This window comes from Neophocaena asiaeorientalis, unplaced genomic scaffold (genome assembly GCF_003031525.2).
Source record: "Neophocaena asiaeorientalis asiaeorientalis breed wild unplaced genomic scaffold, Neophocaena_asiaeorientalis_V1.1 scaffold280, whole genome shotgun sequence".
Classification (NCBI taxonomy): Eukaryota; Metazoa; Chordata; class Mammalia; order Artiodactyla; family Phocoenidae; genus Neophocaena; species Neophocaena asiaeorientalis.
The window spans coordinates 6,636,427-6,657,638 of NW_020185321.1; the positions used below are offsets into that span (position 1 = coordinate 6,636,427).

General features: G+C 37.6%; 1 protein-coding gene across 3 annotated transcripts; it reads right to left on the bottom strand.

The window, feature by feature from the left end:
- Window positions 1–10,636: 10,636 nt before the first annotated feature.
- Window positions 10,637–21,207, bottom strand: LOC112392235 (zinc finger protein 345-like). Of its 3 annotated transcripts, none has more exons than XM_024733837.1 (6): window positions 20,950–21,207; window positions 19,154–19,210; window positions 17,406–17,532; window positions 17,027–17,122; window positions 12,501–13,766; window positions 10,637–11,551 (listed from the first exon to the last, which is right to left on the bottom strand). In XM_024733837.1, exons 2-6 carry the CDS (start codon window positions 19,160–19,162, stop codon window positions 11,541–11,543), a joined length of 1,509 nt encoding a protein of 502 aa, XP_024589605.1. In that variant the 5' UTR covers window positions 19,163–19,210; window positions 20,950–21,207; the 3' UTR covers window positions 10,637–11,540. The 3 variants fall into 3 exon arrangements, with proteins under 3 accessions (XP_024589605.1, XP_024589604.1, XP_024589606.1); XM_024733838.1 differs by having other exon boundaries at window positions 11,527–11,551; window positions 13,668–13,766; XM_024733836.1 differs by having other exon boundaries at window positions 10,637–13,766.
- Between the last annotated feature and the right edge of the window lie 5 nt (window positions 21,208–21,212).

Genomic DNA, 21,212 nt, shown 5'->3' on the forward strand with positions numbered 1-21,212 from the left:
AAATCAATAAAAATGAAGAGTTAGGTTAAAGATGAGGATATTTATCAAGCATTATAATATAAAAGGTATTAGGTACTTAAGAAAGGTACAAAGATGAAAAGTTGTTTTTAGCCTAGCAAAGAAGATAAAAGCTGTACTGAAGTTCTAAGAGTATATAAAAGTCATTTCCAAGTTACAAATACATGTTCTGGAAGTTCAGAGGAGGGACTACTGTTATCTCATGTACAAAATATAAAGGACTTTTTTTTTTTTTTTTTTTTCATGTAAAAAATATAAAGGTTTTTTTTTTTTTTTTTTTTGCGGTACGCGGGCCTGTCACTGTTGTGGCCTCTCCCGCCGCGGAGCACAGGCCCCGGACGCGCAGGCCCAGCAGCCATGGCCACGGGCCCAGCCGCTCCGCGGCACGTGGGATCCTCCCAGACCGGGGGACGAACCCGTATCCCCCGCATCGGCAGGCGGACTCCCAACCACTGCGCCACCAGGGAAGCCCAGAATCTCGATAGTAATGGATTTTGTGAGGTCAGCTTTACTTGCAGTTTTTCTTTTGATGACCTTATTAAATCAAAACTGAAGATAGTTGAATAAGGCAACTTGATAGCTGTTTGGGATAGTTTGGTCCAATTGGGCTGGTTCAGAAGTAAAGTTAAATAGACTAGCACTATTTTAGGTACTAGCACTATTAAAGGTATTTAAACCTTTAGCAAAAGGTTTAAATAACTTCCAGTAATTATGTTTTAGGCAGGAATTGAACACACAACTGTATATTTCACAAACAAAACACTCATTCAAATTTCAAGAACTCACAATAAACTCCAATTAGGAAAAATATAGCAATAGTTTAAAAATTATCCAGAGTCTCTATTTCTTTTTTTCTTATTTGAAAACAGCTTCTATTTAACCAAGTATAAAAATGTTAGAAAAATATACATGTTCTTGAGCATAATAAATGGTCATTATTGAAAACTTTAGAAATAAACTTAAAAAGAAAAAAAACTTAATAACTGATAATCTCATAGCCAAGAGATAACCACATTCTAGGTTTATCTTACCAAGTGCCATTTATATATTTATATAGTCACAGAAAATGATGTCATATACTATATACTGTTTAATAATCTGCCTTTTCCGTGTTTTGAAACATAAAATATTGCATTGAAATTCATATAACTTTCAAATGTTCATAATATTTAAAAACAGACCATTAGTGTTTTGAAGTAATGATGGAATACATTTTGAGTATTTATGACTGAGTTGTTAAAAGTTGTTAACATGGTATATGTTTTATTGTGACATGTATATTAAAGATTACATGGAATCTGTTGAGCATCATAATTTCTTTTAATCATTCTACACTTGTCAGAATGCTGGAACATATCTGAATAGTTCCTCATTCATGATGGCCATCTCCTAGATCTTGATCTTGGCTTTGGGTGATTAGGAATTTGTCATTGCAGGGGCTAGTGACTTTCAAGACTTCTCCTAAGAGGAGGAGAGATCATTGAACTCTATGCTGGAAAACTAGAGGGATCTCATCTGGCTAGAGAAGGACATCTTCTTACCAAAATTTTAAATCTACCATCTGGAGCTTGTTTGTCCCTTTGTGTTTTTTCCAAGTGCTTTCCTGTATTTTTGGTTCATGTTCTCAGAAAATAGAGCTTTGCAGAGTTGTGCAAAGACAACTCTGCCCATAGCTATATTTTCCCATCGTTCACACTTTTTTCTAGGTCTTCCTAGGATGGCCTTGCTTTCCTGGTAACCATGGAAATGGGGTTCAGTTATTGAACAGCCAGAGCCTGGCCTGTTCCTTATCTTTTGCTATATGTAAGATGGTTAGATTCTAATCTCATTATAATGTTCTTATTGAATCATGAGATAAACGTAGTTGAAGGACAAGCGACAAGAGTCTAGGTGAGTGAGGAGAAATCACACAAGGTGAAACCATTGCCTAATAAAGTTCAGTTTTTCAGTTAACAGGAATTATTACAATGTTATTTGAAAAGTTGCCTTAGAAGCTACAGTACAATGGGGGAAATTAAAATTAAGTCCACTTCAGTATGACCTAGCAAAAGAATTTAATTTTCATTCCCTCTGTTAACTGGTAGCTTTCAAAGATAGTTTCTATTAAATTTGGGTATATCTAAAAGAATATTTATTAAATATATTTAAGGTGTAATGACTCACAATACAGCAAAACCTGTGTACCGACTACCTATTCTAAGAAAGAGGATATTACTACTAACTTTGAAGACCCCTACATATCTACTCCCTTTCCTTTCCCCACAACCATAATAGTTATCCTGAATTTTGTGTTCATAATTCTGTTGCTTTTCTTTATAGTTTGAACCATGTACTCCAAAACTATGTTGTTTATCTATGCATATATTTTAGTTTTATATAAATATACATTCTATGATTTGCTTTTTTAAAATATTTATTTATTTTGGCTGCTAAGTGTCTTAGTTGCAGCACACTGGATCTTCATTGCGGCACACAGGATCTTTAGTTGGGGCATGCAGGCTCTTAGTTGCAGCATGCGGGCTTCTTATTTGCGGCAGGGGGACTTCTTAGTTGTGGCATGCAGGCTCTTAGTTGCAGCATGTGAACTCTTAGTTGTGGCATGTGGGATCTAGTTCCCCGACCAAGGATTGAAACTGGGCCCCCTGCATTGGGAGCATGGAGTCTTACCCACTGGACCACCAGGGAAGTCCCTATGACTTGCTTTCTTTGTCAACATATTAGTGTGAGATTTAGCCACATAGCTATAATTCATTTTCACTTCTGTATGGTATTCTATTGCATGAGTATATCATGTTTTTAAATCCATTTTCTATAAATAGCAATGTAGATTGTTTCAAAATTTGATATTACAGTGCTGCTATAAACATTCTTGTACATGTTGACTGATGGATATGCAGAGGTTGCTCTAGCGCGGAGGTGTGCAAACTTTTTCTATATAAAGACATATAGGACGTACTTTAGACTTTGCAGGTCCAATAGCCTCTATTACAACTCATCAGTTCTGCCATTGTAGCATGACAGCAGCAATGGACAATATGTAAAAGAATGAGTGTGGCTGTGTTCCAATAAAACTTTATTTACAAAAACAGGCAGTGGCAGGATTTAGCCAGTGGGCCATAGTTTGCCAGCCTCTATTCTAGGATATATATTATGAATGTGGTACCACTAAACATAGGGTATTTGGAGCATGCAAATATCTTCAGCTTTACTAGACAATGTGCAATATTTTCCAAAGGAGATTTTTCAATTTTTATTCTTTACTAACATTTGAAATTATGAAAATTTTAAGTTTAGGCCAATCTGGTATATGGATATGAAATGAAATCTCATTTTGGTTTTAATTCACATTTCCCTGATTAAGGTTAAGTTTTTTTGTTTTGAAACATGTTTATTGGCCATTTGTCTAACATGAAATGCCTCTTAAAGTTCTGTGCTCATTTTTTTCTTGGGTTGTCATTAATTATACAACTTTATAAAAAATATTTTGGATGTTTTTGTGTTAGTCATATGTGTTGAAAATATCTTCTCCCAGTTTATAGCTTGTCTTTTCATTCTCTAGGGAATCTTTTAATAAATAGAAGTTCAATGTCAGATTTATTAAAATTTTTTTAAAGACGTGTTCTTTTTTTGTGTTTTAAGAAATCATTATCTTACACTAAGGTCATAAATTTAGCCTCCTACATTATCTTCTTAAGGGTTTATAGTTTTGTCTTCCACATTTTTGGTTGTTATAAAATCTTTTGGGGGATTTCCCTCATGGCACAGTGGTTAAGAATCCACCTGCCAATGCAGGTGACACAGGTTCAAGCCCTGGTCCGGGAAGATCCCATATGCCATGGAGCAACTAAGCCCTGTGCTCTAGAGCTCGTGAGTCACAACTACTGAGCCCTGCGTGCCAAAACTATTGAAGCCCGCATACCTAGAGCCTGTGCTCCGCAACAAAGACAAGCCACCACTATGAGCAGCCCACTCACTGCAATGAAGAGTAGCCCCCGCTGGCCGCAACTAGAGAAAGCCCATGCGCAGCGATGAAGACCAATGCAGCCAAAAATAAATAAATAAATAAATAATACTTAAAACTCACTGCAATGAAGAGTAGCCCCGCTGGCCGCAACTAGAGAAAGCCCATGCGCAGCGATGAAGACCAATGCAGCCAAAAATAAATAAATAATACTTAAAAAAAAATCTTTTGGAATCAATCTCTTTCTGTAAAATAAAGGAGTGTAATTTATGTGTGCACGCGCAGCAAATGTCCCAGAATATGAAAAGGCTATCTTTTCCCCTATTATTGACGGTCATAAATTACGTTATACGTAGGAGAGTTCCCTTTTTCCACACCCTCTCCATCTGGTGGCAGATGTTAACTAGACTTACTGTGGTGATCATTTTGCAATATATGCAAATGTGGAAAAATCATGTACACCTGAAACTAAAATAATGTTTATGTCATCTATACCTAAAAAGAAAAAAAAAAGATTTCCTACCTCGAGGAAAAAACTCTCAAAATTTCATGATGGAATAAAAACTTGAAACCATTTAACACAATCTATCAAACAAGAAAAAAAAATTCAGATTATTTTTTGTATACCAGAATTGTTTTTATTTTGGTGCATTTGTCTTAAGCCAAATATTAATTTTAAAACTTAGCTATTAAGCATTCAGTCAAAATGTGGTTTCAATGAACTTCTCCAAGGAGCAGTATTATATGAAATTTTAATTTAAATTTCTTTACGTACTGGAAATACATTTCAAATGTATTTCTTCATTTGGGTCATGCTCAAAGAAGCTTGAGAAACACATCATATTCTAAAACCATATACTAAGGGAATGAAAATGACTTGAGGCTGTGTCAAGTCATCTTTCCATCATAAACAAGTCTTAGAAATATAATTTCTAATCTCTGGAATTATAATTAACCTAGAAAAGGTAAATCAGACATTCTGGATAAGTGGTATTCCTTTGCATTCTTTTAATTGTATATTAGATGTTATTTATGCTTTATGTAGAGTATATCTATTATCATTTACAGCATTTATCTATTATTATCTGCTCTTGTTTGATTTTGAAACTAGGGCTATAGTACTAGCCTCACAGAATGAGCTTCAAAAATTTTATTAGGGGAGGGATTTTGAAAATTTTCAAGTGTAGAACTAATTGTTCTAGATTTCTCATAAAACACAAACTACTAGGGAGGTGGTCTAGTGGTTAGGATTCGGCGCTTTCACTGCCATGGCCCAGGTTCAGTTCCTGGTTGGGGAACTGAGATCCCACAAGCCGTGCAGCATGGCTAAAAATAAAAATAAAAGCAAAACCCTACAAACTACTAAATCTCAACTGAGATAAAGCAGATATCCCAAATAACCAGATAACCATAAAGAAACTGAATTTATACTGTAAAGCTCCCCAAAAAGAAATCCTGGGGCCCAGGTGTCTCCACTGGCAGTTTATTACAAACATTTGAAGAATGAACACAGATTTTACACAATTTCTTCCAGAAAATAGAAGAAACACTTCCCAACTCATTTTATGAGACCAGTACTACACTGATCCCCAAGTGAGACAAAGACTTGGGGGAAAAAAAACCATCATAATTTTAGACACAAAAATCCTCAACAAAATGTTAGCAAATCAAATCCAACAAGGAAATTATACAACATACTGAGTGGAATTTATTACAGGTATATAAGACAGATTTGACATTTAAAAAAATCAATGTAATCCACCATATCAACACGTTGAAGAAGAAAAAATCCTATGATCAACTGCTTCAGAAAAATTTTAATTGCTGCAGAAAGAGCATTCGATAATATCCAACATCCATTCATGATTAAAAAAAAAAAAAAACTCAAGAGATTAGGAACAGAGGGGAAAACTTCAATTTAAAAAAGAGCACCGGGAGGGTGGAGTCAAAATGGCTATTAGGACACGGAATTTACACCTCCTCACAACTAGGGCACCTACCAGACACCAGTGGGGGACCATGGTACCAAAGGGTATGGGAGAAACCCCCAGCAACTGGGTAGGACGTGGGGCATGAGGGGAGAGAAGCGGAAGGAGAAGTGGAGGCGGGATGGGACTGGCGCCCCTGAGGGACAGCTGGGGGAGGGGAAGGGAACCCATGCCCAAAGGGGGAAATTGGGGAACCACTGGGAGGGCAGAGAATCAAAAGGGAGCATGGCCAGCTTTCCCCTGCCCACTTGGGCCCCCAGGAACCTGCTGAGATCCCGGGCCTGATCCTCTGCCCACCTAGGCCCCCTCCAGCCACGTGGGTCCTGAGGGAGTGGGAGGGAGGGATGGGGGAGCAAAAGTAAAGGCCGGACCTCTGGGATCAGCACACTTGAGGGGTGGCTAGGGGAGGCAAGGAGTTCCTACACCCAGTGGGACCCACTCACGGTTAGGGGTCCAGTGGCAACAGGGGAGACCCTGTGGGAGACAGTGGGGAGGGGCGCAAAGGAACAGAAGGGAACAGAGCCAGTGCTTTCCCTGTCCACTTAGGCACCAGGGAGACTGTTGGGCTCCCAGGCCTAATCCTCTGCCCTCAGAGCCTCTCCTGCCATGCAGAACCAAAGCCCTGCCAATAAAATCTCCCTAACACAGGAAATAGTCAATGAAGTCCAGGAAGCACAGAGAGTACCATACAGGATAAAACCAAAGAGAAACACATCAAGACACATATTAATCAAACTATCAAACATTAAATACAAAGAAAAAATATTAAAAGCAGCAAGGGAAATAACATACCCCCACCCAGCACCCTACCTCTACACTCGGAGACCCCCTGCAACGAGCTGGGCCTAAACCCCACCCACACTCCATCACTCAGGGCTCTACCTCCAAACTCCAAAATCCCACACTGCAGAGAAACTGAACTCTACCCTCAAGGATTTGCTTTAAAGATAAGCAAAAGTTAAGAGAATTCAACACCACCAAACCACCTTTACAACAAATGCTAAAGAAACTCCTCTAGGCAGGAAACACAAGAGAAGGAAAAGACCTACAATAACAAACCCAAAACAATTAAGAAAATGTAAGAGAAACATACATATTGATAACTACCTTAAATGTAAATGGATTAAATGTTCCAAACCATATCCTGGGTCATAAATCAAGCCTTGGTAAATTAAAAGAAATTGAAATCAAATCAAGTATCTTTTCTGACCGCAATGTTATGAGACTAGATATCAATTATAGGAAAAAACTGTAAAAAATACAAACACATGGAATGTAATCCCTTTCAAACTACCAATGGCATTTTTCAAAGAAGTAGAACAAAAAATTGCTCAATTTGTATGGAAACACAAGAGACTCCGAATAGCCAGAACAATCTTGAGAAAAATAATGGAGCTGGAGGAATCAGGCTCCCAGACTTCAGACTATACTACATAGATACAGTAGTCAAGTCAGTATGTTACTGGCACAAAAACAGAAATATAGATCAATGGAACAGGATAGAAAGCCCAGAGATAAACCCACACATCTATGGTCACCTAATCTATGACAAAGGAGGCCAGAATATACAATTGAGCAAAGACATACTCTTCAATAAGTGGTGCTGGTAAAACTGGACAACTACATGTAAAAGAATGAAATTAGAACACTCTCTAACACCATACACAAAAATAAACTCAAAATGGATTAAAGGCCTAAATGTAAGGCCAGACACTATTAAACTCTTAGAGGAAAATATAGGCAGAACACTCTATGACATAAATCGCAGCAAGATCTTTTTTGACCCACCTCCTAGAGTAATGAAAATTAAAAAAAAATAAACAAATGTGACCTAATTAAATTCAAAAGCTTTTGCACAGCAAAGGAAACCATAAACAAGACAAAAAGACAACCCTCAGAATGGGAAAAACTATTTGCAAATGAAGCAACTGTCAAAGGATTAACCTCCAAAATATAGAAGCAGGTCATGCAGCTCAGTATGAAAAAAACAAACAACGCAGTCCAAAAATGGGCAGAAGACCTAAATAGACATTTCTCCAAAGAAGATATAGATTGCTGACAAACACATGAAAAAATGCACATCATTATTAGAGAAGAGCAAGTCAAAACTGCAATGAGATGTCACCTCACACTGGTCAGAATGGCCATCATGACAAAATCTACAAATAATAAATGCTGGAGAGAGTGTGGAGAAAAGGAACCCTCTTGCACTGTTGGTGGGAATGTAAATTGATACAGCCACTATGGAGAACAGTATGGAGGTTCCTTAAAAAACTAAAAATAGAACGACCATATGACCCAGCAATCCCACTACTGGGCATATACCCTGAGAAAACCATAATTCAAAAAGAGACAATATACCACAATGTTCATTGCAGCACTATTTACAATAGCCAGGACATGGAAGAAACCTAAGCGTCCATCGACAGATGAATGGATAAAGAAGATGTGGCACATATATACAATGGAATATTAGTCATCCATAAAAAGAAACGAAATTGAGTTATTTGTAGTGAGGTGGATGGACCTAGAGTCTGTCTTACAGAGTGAAGTAAGTCAGAAAGAGAAAAAGAAATACTGTACGCTGACACATATATATGGAATCTAAAAACAAGAAAAAAAGGTTCTCATGAACCTAGGGGCAGGACAGAAATAAAGGCACAGATGTAGATAATGGACTTGAGGACACAGGGAGGGGGAAGGGTAAGCTGGGACGAGGTGAGAGAATAGCATTGACATATATACACTACCAAACATAAAATAGGTAGTGGGAAGTAGCTGCATGGCACAGGGAGATCTGCTCGGTGCTTTGTGACCACCTAGAGGGGTGGGATAAGGAGGGTGGGAGGGAGACGCAAGTGGGAGGGGATATGGGGATATACATATGCATATAGCTGATTCACTATGTTATACAGCAGAAACTAACACAACATTGTAAAGCAATTACACTCCAATAAAGATGTTAAATAAAAAAAGATAAAAAAATAAAAAAGAGCACCTACACAAAACCTATAGCTAACATAATACTTAATAGTGAAAGACTGAGAGTTTCCCCCTAAGATCAGAAACAAGGCAAGGATATATGCTTGTACCACTCTTACTCAACATAACACTGGAAGTAATAGTCACCATAAGGGAAGAAAAACAAAAATTTAGAAGAAAAAAAGTGTCCCTGTTTATAGCCGACATGATTATCTATGTAGAAAATCCCAAGGAATGTACAAAACAAAAACTTGCAGAACTAATTAGTGAGTTCTGCAGCAAGATAATAGATTACAAGATCAGTATACAAGTTATTTGTAACCCATATACAAATTATATTGATATTAGTCTATGGCTTTGCTGTAGAACTCACCAATTATATAATTTGTATATTGATTTGTATATATGTATATATATAATTTGTGTATACTAGTGATTGATAGCTAAAAGGAAAAACACACCATTTACAACTTTTCCAAAGAAAATGAAACACTTAGATATACACTTATAAATCATGTATGCGATCTGTATGCCAAAAATTACAAATCCTAATAAGAGAAATCAAAGACTATATTAGTTTTCTAGGGCTGCCATAACAAATTACCACAAACTTAGTTTAAAACAACTTAACTTTATTTTCTCACAGTTCTGGGGGCTAGAAGTCCAAAATCAAGGTATTGGCAGGGCCATGCTTTCTCTAAAGGTGCTAGGGGATGATTCTTTCTTGCCCTTTCCAGTTTCTGGTAGTTATTAGTAAGCCTTAGTGTTCCTTGGCTTGTAGATGCATCATTCCAACCTTGCCTCTGATTTCACATGGCGTTCCTTATATGTCTGTGTCCATATTTCCCTCTTCTTTTAAGGATACTAGTCATTAGAGTAGTGCTTACTCTAATCCAATATGACCTCACCTTAATTTGATTACATCTGCAAAGTCTCTATTTCCAAATAAGGTCACATTCACAGGTACTGAGAGTTAGGACTTGAATATTTTGGGGAACACAATTAAACCCATAATAAAGACCTAAAAATGAAGATACATATCATGTTCATGGATTGGAAGACTCAGAGAGTAAAGATGTCAATTATCCCCAAATTGAAATTCTATTACAACTCAGCAAACTCTTTTTTTGTAGATATAGGTTAGTTTATTCTAGAATTTATATGAAATGGCAAAAGATCTAGAATAGTTAAGTCAATTTTAAAAAGGTAAAGTGGGAGGAATCACTCTACCCAATATTAAGACATCCTATAGAGTGACAGTAACCAAGACAGGGTGGTACTGGCAGAGGGATAGGCACACTCAGACGTGTGCAGAGAAAATACAGAAATAGACATACACAAATATAAAGGCACAAAATCAATTTATTGAAGGTAGCCTTTTCAACAAATGGTACTAGAACAACTGGACACCCATAAGGCAACACAAAGAAATAACATGAAGCTAAAGTTTATAATGTATGCAAATATTAACTCAAAATGGATCACAGACTTAAATGCAAGACATAAAACCATGAAAACTTCAGGCAAAAATGTAGGAGAATATCTTTAGGATCTGGAGCTAGAAAAGGAGTCTATATATATATATTTTGGTTTTGTTTTGTTTTGTTCTGTTTTGCCATACACGGGCCTCTCACTGTTGTGGCCTCTCCCACTGTGGAGCACAGGCTCCAGATGTGCAGGCTTAGCGGCCATGGCTCACAGGCCCAGCCACTCCGTGGCATGTGGGATCTTCCCGGACCAGGGCACAAACCCATGTCCCCTGCATCAGCAGGCGGACTCTCAACCACTGCGCCACCAGGGAAGCCCAAGTCCTTAGATTTGATACCAAAAGCTAAATCCGTAAAAGGAAAAAGTAATAAGCTAGACCTTATCAAAATTAAAAAGTTTTGATTTTCAAAAGACCCTGCTAAAAGGATGAAAAGCTACGCACTGGGGAAAATTTTTGCAGACTACATATCAAACAAAGGACTAGTATTGTCTAGAATAAAGAAAGCATTCTCTCACAATCCAACAGTTAAAAAAAAAAGATACAATTCAAAAATGAAGCAGTAAAAGACATAGTCATTTCACCACAATGGATACAGGGATGGCAAATTAGCACACCATCATTAGCCCTTAGGGAAATGGAAATTATAACCACGAAGAGATATCATTACACACCTATCAGAATGGCTAAGATTTAAAAATGGTGAAAAAACCAAATGCTGGTAGAGATAGAGAAACTGTCATTCATGTTCCTGGTGTGACTATAAAATGGAAAAGCCACTTTGGAAAATGATTTGTCCATTTCTTATAAGAGAAACATTCATTTACTATATAACCCAAAAACTACTCTTAAACATTTAGACCAGAGAAATGGAAGTTTATGTTCATGCAAAAATTTATACAAAAATGTTCACAAGCAGCTTTATTTGTAAGGGCAAAACACTTTTTTCCCCTTAGGGTTTCCTTTTAATAAGAATTTTGATTCAGAATCAGGTATAACCTCACATTAATAATATTAGAATGTTTTGTTCCAAAATGATTTACCTGAGGCTTAGTAAGAGTGATGAAAGATTTACCGTATGTACTGTATTTGTAAAGTTTCCTTCTCATTTGAATTCTGTAAAGTAAGATTAAAAGTAATGATTAAAGTAATGATTAAAACACTAAATAAAAGTAATGTTTACAATAATAGCTAACATTTATTAAGCATTAACTATGTACTACACATTGCTTTAAGGCTTTACGGTATATGTATTTACTTCTTCAAATTGCAGAACACTATGATGAAATATGTGATATTAATGGAAACTAAAACAGGGGTTAAGTAACTTTTGCAAAGGAACACCCACATACTAAACGGTGGAGCTCAGGTGATACTGTACAACAGAACCCTACATTTTAGGGTTGAGCTCTCATATGAATTCACTAATGTCTAACTAGGATTGAAATATGATGGAAAGTAATTCTGCACTTATATTAATCTAGCCTTTCTTAAATGTGAATTCTCTGAAGGTGAGTTACTTATGAGTTTAAGTAAAAAAGGATTCTCACATTCATAATCTGAATTTTCTGATATCCCAAAGGTGAATGTCATAGGCAAACAGGTAAAGGATTTACTAAATTAATTTTTTCATACAGTTTTTCTCCATTATGAAGTTTCTGATGTTGAGTAAGGTGTGAATGACGTCTGAAGTCCTTACCACATGCATTACATTTATAAGGCTTCTCGCCAGAATGAATTCTCTGATGTTGAGTAAGTTGTGATCCACGATTAAAGGCCTTTCCACATTCGTTACATTTGTATGGTTTCTCACCAGTATGAATTCTCTGATGCTGAGTCAGATGTGAACCACGAATAAAGGCCTTCCCACATTCATTACATTCATAGGGCTTCTCACCAGTATGAACTCTCTGATGGTAAGTTAGCTGTGAGCTACGAATAAAAGTCTTACCACATTCCTTACATTCATATGGTTTCCTACCAGTATGAAAAATCTGATGTAGATTAAGTTGTGAGGCACAAATGAAGATCTTCCCACACTGCTTACATTCATAGGGATTCTCACCTGTATGAATTTTCTGATGTTGAGACAACTGTGAGCCATAAATAAAGGCCTTTCCACATTCTTTGCATTCATAGGGCTTTTCACCAGTATGAATTCTCTGATGCTGAGTAAGATGTGAGCCACGAATAAAGGCTTTCCTACATTCCTTACATTCAAAGGGTTTTTCACCAGTGTGAATTTTTTGATGTTCAGTAAGTTGTGAGCCACGAATAAATGATTTCCCACATTCTTGACATTCATATGGTTTCTCGCCAGTATGAATCCTCTGATGTCGAATAAGCTGTGAGCCATAGTTAAAGGCCTTTCCACACTGCTTACATTCGTGTGGTTTCTTACCTGTATGGATCCTCTGATGTTCAGTAAGTTGTGAGCCACGAATAAAGGACATCTCACAATCTTTACATTTATAAGGCTTTTCACCAGTATGGAGTCTATAATGTAGAGTAAGCTGGGAACCATAACTAAAGGCTTTCCCACATTTCTTACATTCATAGGGTTTCTCACCAGTATGAATTCTCTGATGTTCAGTAAGTTGAGAGCCACGAATAAAGGCCTTTCCACATTCCTTACATTGATAGGGTTTCTCTGCAGTATGAACTCTCTGATGGTAAGTTAGTTGTGAGCCACGAAAAAAGGCCTTCCCACATGCATTACATTCATAGGGTCTTTCACCAGTATGAATTATTTGATGCTGAGTAAGATGAGAGCTACGAATAAAGGCCTTCCCACACTCTTTACATTCATAAGGTTTCTCTCCAGTATGAATTCTTTGATGACAAATAAGTTGCGAGGCACAGATAAAAGCTTTTCTACATTCCTTACATTCATAGGGTTTCTTAGCAACATGAACTCTCTGATGGTAAGTAAGCTGTGAGTCCCAAATAAAGGCCTTTCCACATTCTTTACATTCATAGAATTTTTCATGATTTTTCTGATGTTCAGTCTGTTGAAAGCCAAGGATAAAATATTTTCTGCACGCTTTACATTCATAGAATTTCTCAGTAGAATGAATTCTCTGTTGTAAAGTAAGGGATGTGGTTTGACTTAAATTAGGCATTTCTTCATAGACTACTAGTTGCCTAAAAAGTCCCTCTTTATTTCCTAAATGGCTTTCAAACTGGTCTCTGCATTCCTTATCATCTTGAAAACTTTTGCACTCCCACTTACGGCTTGTAAGTTGTTCTACTATCTCCCACTGAGATGCTTCTAGTTCATAAATTTCTCTTTTTGATGACAGCTTCTTGGTTTCACACCTGGATTCCCAGTCTGTAAGATAACAAGTAAACAAATGCTATTTTCATATTCCTGGAAAAATGAAACTTCTAAGATAGAAATGGTGGACTCAAACTGAATATCATACTCATAAGATGTCAGTGCAACCAATGGAACAGAAAAGAAAAATCCATAAATAGACACACTTATAAGTGCAAATTTAGCATACAGTAACGGTAGCAGCTAAAACAAGTAGGGAAAAGATGGACTCTTTTTTAATAAATGAAAGTGATAAACATAAGGATAAACATAGGAGACACTGCTTTGGGAAAGATCCCCAGTGCTCTCCTTACTTGCTGCAAATAATGAAACCTTCCTTCTCCCTTAAAAAAACAAAAACAAAAAAAAATACGACATAAGGATAAACATACAGAAAAAAGATGAAATTGCATTAGTACCTTAGAGCTTACAGTAGGATAAATTCCAAATGGATCAGATACCCTTACTCAGAGAAATGAAAACACAGAAATAACTAGAATAAAACTTGGGTGACTTCTTCTATAACTTAGGAATGGGGAAATTTTTCCAAATCACAACTTGATAAAAATGACCACATTGGGACTTCCCACATCCAGTGGTTAAGACTCCATGCTTCCACTGCAGGGTTCAATCCCTGGTCAGGGAACTAAGATCCCACATGCCGTGTGGCGGGGCCAAAAAAAAAATGATGTTGGATTAATTATCTATGTAGAAGTAAAATAAAAAAAAATGACCATGTTACAGTAAAAAACAAAAGAAAAGGTCAGCATGTCAAAAACACATTAAGGAAAGAAAAAGGAAAAGCTGGGGAAAAATAGATATGTATAGATATCTATACTTATGTGAACTCTATCTCAAAATTGCACTAGTGGGACTTCCCTGGTGGTCCAGTGGTTAAGACTCCGCGCTTCCACTGCAGGGGGCACAGGTTCGATCCCTGGTCAGGGAACCAAGATCCCACATGCTGTGTGGCATGGCCAAAAAACAAACAAAAAAATTAAGCAATAAAAAATTTTTTAATTGCACCAGCAAATTTCAAAATTTTTGATGCAGAAAGTTTTCACTGAAGCATAATTTGTTACAGAAAAAGATTAATAACCCAATTGTCCATCAGTAGGTGGCTGGTTGAAATAATCATGGTATATCCACATCATGGAGTACTATGAAGCAGTTAAAAAGGAATACCTCTTTATATTAATATGAAGTGCTGATTGAAATACACTATTAATTGTAAAAGAAATGTCGAGCTTCCCTGGTGGCGCAGTGGTTAAGAATCCACCTGTCAATGCAGGGGACATGGGTTCAAGCCCTGGTCCAGGAGGATCCCACATGCCATGGAGCAACTAAGCAAGCCCGTGAGCCTAGAGCCCATGCTCAGCAGTAAGAGAGGCCACCGCAATAAGAGGCCCGCACACCGCAATGAAGAGTAGCCCCCACTCACCACAACTAGAGAAAGCCCACACACAGCAGCAAAGACCCAATGCAGCCAAAAATAAATTAATTAATTAAGAAAAAAAAAAAGAAATGTCAACAAAAGTATGTATAGTTATGCTCTTTTTATCTTAGGAAGGAGAGGAGGTGGAGGAAGTATAAATGTATAATACACATTTGCTTTTATTTTAAAAAGGGAGAGGAATAAACCCCATAGTTACAGGGTAGGGAAGGAACAGATGGAGGAGCCAGGAATAGAGGTCAGATTTCTTTGAATATAACTTGTTTTGTAGATTTGACTTTGGTGGTATATAAATATATTAAATAATTATAAAACAAAATTAAATTACAAGAAAGCACAGCTTAAAAATTGAAAGAAAAAAAAAAAAAAGAACCAGTATTTACAATTGGTGGCATAACCATACAAGAAAACTACTTCAAATAACTTTCAAACATAGTAATTTGACTGTGATATACCCTATGAAGGGAACAAAAAACTGCCAAAACAATTATCGCAAAGTGTTTTGAGTAATCATATTATTAGTGGTAGTGTTGATCTTCTTATTTTAGAGGCTTCTTGTATAATGTGGGATAAAATATGTAATTATGTGATATTCTAATTGCATCATTCTTAGTGTCCTTGATAACTGGGACTCCTGGCATGGGAGAAAATAGATGCAGCTGTAAGATCTTAAAAAGGGTTAAATAAAAAGCCTATAATTCAGAATCTGAATTGAATTGCTATGAACCCATGCTATAGTTTATCTTATGTTTTTTAATTAAGACTTTATTTCTTAAGAGTAGTTTTAGGTTTACAGAAAAACTGAATTAAGTCCAGAGAGTTCCCACATGCTCCCTTTTCCTTCCCCTCCAGGTTCCCTGATCAGTAATAACTTAATATCTTGCATTAGTGCAGTACGTTTGTTAAAACTGATGAATCTGTATTGATACATTATTTTCTTCTATTTCTGTTCTCCCTGACTCACCCTAGCCACACTTATCTGTTGATCCTCAAAGGATCAAACTCACTGCTACCTCAGTTCCTCTGCAACTGCTAGTCCCTCTGCCTTAACTGCTCTTCTTGGGAATTCTCTGGCAGTCCAGTGGTTAGGACTCTGAGCTTTCACTACCGAGGGCCTGGGTTTGATCTCTGGTTGGGGAACTAAGATCCCACAAGCCACGCAGGGCGGCCAAAAAACAAACAAACAAAAAACCCTAAAAAACAAAAACCTGCTCTTCTCCCAGAATTTGCATGTCTTACTCTATTCATGTCTCCCCTCAAATGCGAGCACCTCAGAGAGCCATCCTTAACCACTCTTTCTATAAGAACAACTCCCCCCATTACTTTGTGATTCTCTATGCTTTTTGTTTTGCTTCATAACACTCATCACTCTTTGTATATTTTTATTTGTTACTATTTCTTCTGCTAGGAAAGATCAATGGGGATACAGAATTTTTCTTGTTTACTGTTATATTCTTAGAATATAGAGGGTATTTTAAAATATTTGTTGGATAAAGACTCATACAGGTTTCACTGGATCAAAAATATAAAATGTTAAAATGGTTATCATCGAAAAAGGAGGGCTATTCCCTGTTTGAAAATACAGGGGAACATGAAAGAAAACAAGGGAAGTGGTAAATGGAGCAAAGAAGGGGATTCCTTAGGTAACTGATGCTAAAACAGTTTTGTCCTCCAGGGCTCAGGATTTTACTCCACAGGCCTAGGAGTAAAAGGCCTTGGTTGGGTCTGTGAGGAGAACTTTGGAGCTAATAACTCAAAGGTGTGGCCAACTTATGAAGGAATTTAACAACGGCTTCCCTTTGCCTGATCATCTCTTACTCACCTGGGCTCAGACCTCTTGTCACATCCCGTACAACCTTCCAAGGATCCTTCCCTTGCTCCAATAAGGAGAGCACATCTGGCTTAGAAATGGAAAATCCTGCTTATAAGAATGGAAATAGATACGGTTACACTCTGTTTGTCCAGAATTAAAATTGAGTCCACTGTTCATCAAGTAAGAAGGTCAATTACAGAAAGATTCAGAGAAAGGATATCTGAAGAAAAGAGTAGATAAAAGTGCCCAATGGAGCTGTCCATTTCAAAGTTTATAAAGCACAAAAAATTTATTTGGGACTAGGGGTCTGAAATTCAGCTAGGCACTTGGAAACTTTTCTAAATTTCACAGAGACTGAAGCTGAATTATTAGGAACAGACGAAATTACCCAGTGAGACCAGGTTGCTGTAGTTCTCCAACATCACGTCTCTGTACAAATCCTTCTGTTGCAAGTCCAGGCACTCCCACTCTTCCTGTGAGAAGTCTATGGCCACATCCTTGAATGACACCAAACTCTGAAATGACAACCCAGGGTTAATGGTAAAATAAAGAAATATTTTTTAGGAGTAATGAGAGAAGAAAAGTATTACATAAAGTGGCCAAAACAGAAATACGTTGAAGCTGGAAGCTTGCAATATGGCTAAGTAACAGAAAGGAAGAGAGTGTGATAAATGCAGAGCACCTAAATAGTTTCTAAACATTCCTATTACTCTGTCATAGCTTCTTGTGAACAGTTACAAGAATGAACAAAAGCCAGGTAAGTGGAGTTCTCTGATTAAATGAAATACCGTGTGCAAGCACATAACACATGCAAATTCTCAAATAAGTTGCAAATTCCTTCCTCCCCTCTTCCCTTTAAAGAATTGAAAATAAGAAAAAGGAAGGAAGGGAGGGAAGAAAGAGAGGATGGAAGGAGGAAGGGAGGGAGAAAAAAGAGAAAAAAACAAAACTGATGGGCCCATTCCAAATGTCTTTTAAAATGTTTATCTTAGGGCTTCCCTGGTGGCGCAGTGGTTGGGAGTCTGCCTGCCGATGCAGGGGACGTGGGTTCGTGCCCCAGTCCGGGAAGATCCCACATGCCGCGGAGCGGCTGGGCCCGTGAGCCATGGCCGCTGAGCCTGTGCGTCCGGAGCCTGTGCTCCGCAATGGGAGAGGCCACAGCAGTGAGAGGCCCGTGTACCACAAAAAAAAAAAAAAAAAAAAATGTTTATCTTAGAAAATAAGATTTCTATATAATTTAAGAATTTATTTCCAACTCAAGTCTCAGAATAACTTAGCAATAATATTCTTCCTTGTCCTGGCAAATCCTTTCATAGACATCATTTTTATAAGGTATATAATATTCCATATTATAATTATAATCATTTTCTTTTTTACTTTTTTTTTTTTTGCTGCACAGCGCAGCCTGTGGGATCTTAGTGCCCCCACCAGGGATTGAACCCCAGCCCTTGGCAGTGAAAGCACAGAGTCCTAAACACTGGACCACCAGGGAATTCCCTGTAATCATTTTCTTATTTTCCAGTATTTAGTTTGTTTTCCTTCTCTAACATCAGCTCTGTTTCTAAAATTCGCAAATATCTAACCCTCTGGATGATCATTTTACCACTCATCATTGCTCACTGTACACTTTGCTTATTCTGAGCAACAGAAAACCAATGAAAGATGAGCTAAACTCACACAGATGTGGCCCCTGACTTACACATTCTATTCAAATTTGAAATGGACCTTGTCACTGGTATTCACCTCTGAGGTACTCACTGATATGACATGCTCTCTCTCTGTTCTCAATCCTACATTTGATCACATTTCCAATCTTAAAAGCCTCACAGACCAAAGATTTCACCACATTCTGAGATAAACAGCAATTTTCTATCCTCATCAACCAGAAAATGGAGGTCAGTGAGAAAGAATGAATTTTGCATGTGTAGTCCCATCTCATCAAAGCACATTCTGACACAAGAGGTTCTACTCTTTCCTTAATACATTTCCTGATTAGCAGAATGGATCCCTAAGTATGGCTAGAGAAGAGAGGGGTGGGGCTTAGTGAGGCAGAAAATCTGGAGATAAGAATATTGAGCATTCATAGCCTAGAAAACAATGACTATTTCATGAGGAGAAGAAAAAACACCAACTCACATGGGGCATGGCTTAGAAGGGAAAATTATTAGTCCTCCTCTGGAGAAGCGCTGAGTCCTGAAAATACAGAGTCAGTAAAGAAAAAGGAAACTGTGAGAATAGGCTTCCTTCTAAATGACTAAGTTAAGATAAATATTTCCTTCCCTTTTCATGGCACCTGGTCCCTTCCATGCCCCAATATATATACTGAGATTTGCAGAAATATAAACAATCAAATCCCTTCCCCAATCCCAAAAAACATAGATACAGAAGAATTAATTTATGCTAAAGCAGTACCCAATTCCTATGATGTTCGTAGGGTTCTCTGACCTGTCCTGAGTGGTTAATATTTTCAGACTAGGGGCCTCTGATCCAAAATGTATCCAAGTCATACCTGCTTCAAGGACATTGATGGGGCCCTCAGGCCTAGAAGTGCTCTGTATCCATGTAGGCCAAATCTTGGAACAAACACTTCCCACAACTAAGATCTGCCTTTTTCCCCCAGACTCAACACACTAAATATAAATAGCTCAGGGTGCCCCCCTGGCTCATTCTCACATTCCAAGGTGCAAGAAGCATTTTGAGTCCAAATTGTAGGCTTCATCCAGGCCGCACGAAGTCACACTAGACTCATCAAGTAACCAAGGAACAAATCCAAAGCATTCTTTTTGTTTTTAATTAATTTTTTAAAGTTTTATTTAATTAATTTATTTTTTGGCTGCATGGCTTATGGTATCTTAGTTCCCCAACCAGGGACTGAACCTGGGCCCTCGGCAGTAAAAGCACAGAGTCCTAACCACTGGACCACCAGGGAATTCCCCAAAACATCCTTTAACAGAAAACTGCCTGGGGACTTCCCTGGCGGTCCAGTGGTTAAGACTCCTCGCTTCCACTGCAGGGGGCGCAGGTTCAATCCCTGGTTGGGGAACTAAATTCCCGCATGCCACGTGGCGTTGCCAAAAAATTAAAAACAAAATAAGAAGGCGGCTGCCTGTTGCATCCAATCATGGCCTCAGCTGAACTCAGGAATTCTGGAGGCAGCACTCCCTTGTTATCTTGCTGAACATCATTCTGCCTCTAAATGTAAGGCTGGGGATGACTTGAGAAAGTGGCTGTACAACAAATAATTTGCATACAGCACATACTATGCACTAGATTCTTTATACAATTAACACTTACGTGATCAGCAAACAGGTCTGTGAATTTAACCACTCTCTGCCCCCACTGGCTATAGAACCTTCCTTATACTTGTTTCTTTTTGTAACAGCTTCACTGACATATAACTCAACATTCCATAAATTCATCCTTTTAAAAATACAACTGAGTGGTTTTTAGTATACTCACGGAGATGCACAACCATCTAATTTTAGAATAATCTCATTACCCAAAACCCCATACCCCTTAGCAGTCACTTCCCACTCTTGTTCCCTCAGACCCTGGCAACTGCTAATCCACTCTTTATATCTACACCTATGCTTATTCTAGTCATTTCATATAAATGTAATCATACAATATGTGGTCTTTGTGATGGGCTTCTCTCACATAGCATAATGTTTCAAGGTTAGCATATGCTGCAGCATAGATTAGTATCTTTGCCTTTATACATATTGCTAAATAATGTTCCATTGTATGGATACACCACATTTTTCCCATTCATCAGTTGATGGACATTTGCATTGCTTTCACTTATTGTTACTAAGAATAATGCTACTAAGAACATTCATGTACATGTTTTTGTGTGGACATATGTTTCATTTCTCTTAGATATATACACCTAGGAATAGAATTGCTGGATCATATGGTAACTCCATGTTTACCTTTTTGAGGAACTGCCAACTCTTTTTCAAAGCAGCTGCATCATCTTACAGTTCCACCAATATATCAAAGTTCCATTTTTCCCACATCTTCGCCATCTTTTGGATTAAATTCATTCTAGTGGGTCTGAAGTGGTATGTCATGATTTTGATTTGCATTTCCACAATGATGTTGAACATCTTTATGTGCTTGTCATTTGTGTATTTTCTTTGGAGAAATGTATATTCCAATTCTTTGCTCATTTAAAAAATTTGGTGGTACTTCC

Bases quoted from the DNA above. Each gene is read 5' to 3' on its own strand.
- LOC112392235 (XM_024733836.1), bottom strand. The intron at 17,123-17,405 runs GTAATTTCGTCT...TCTTATAAGCAG, and splicing joins CAGCAACCTGGTCTCACTGG to GATTTTCCATTTCTAAGCCA. The intron at 13,767-17,026 runs GTGAGTAAGAGA...GTTATCTTACAG, and splicing joins GACAAGAGGTCTGAGCCCAG to ACTGGGAATCCAGGTGTGAA.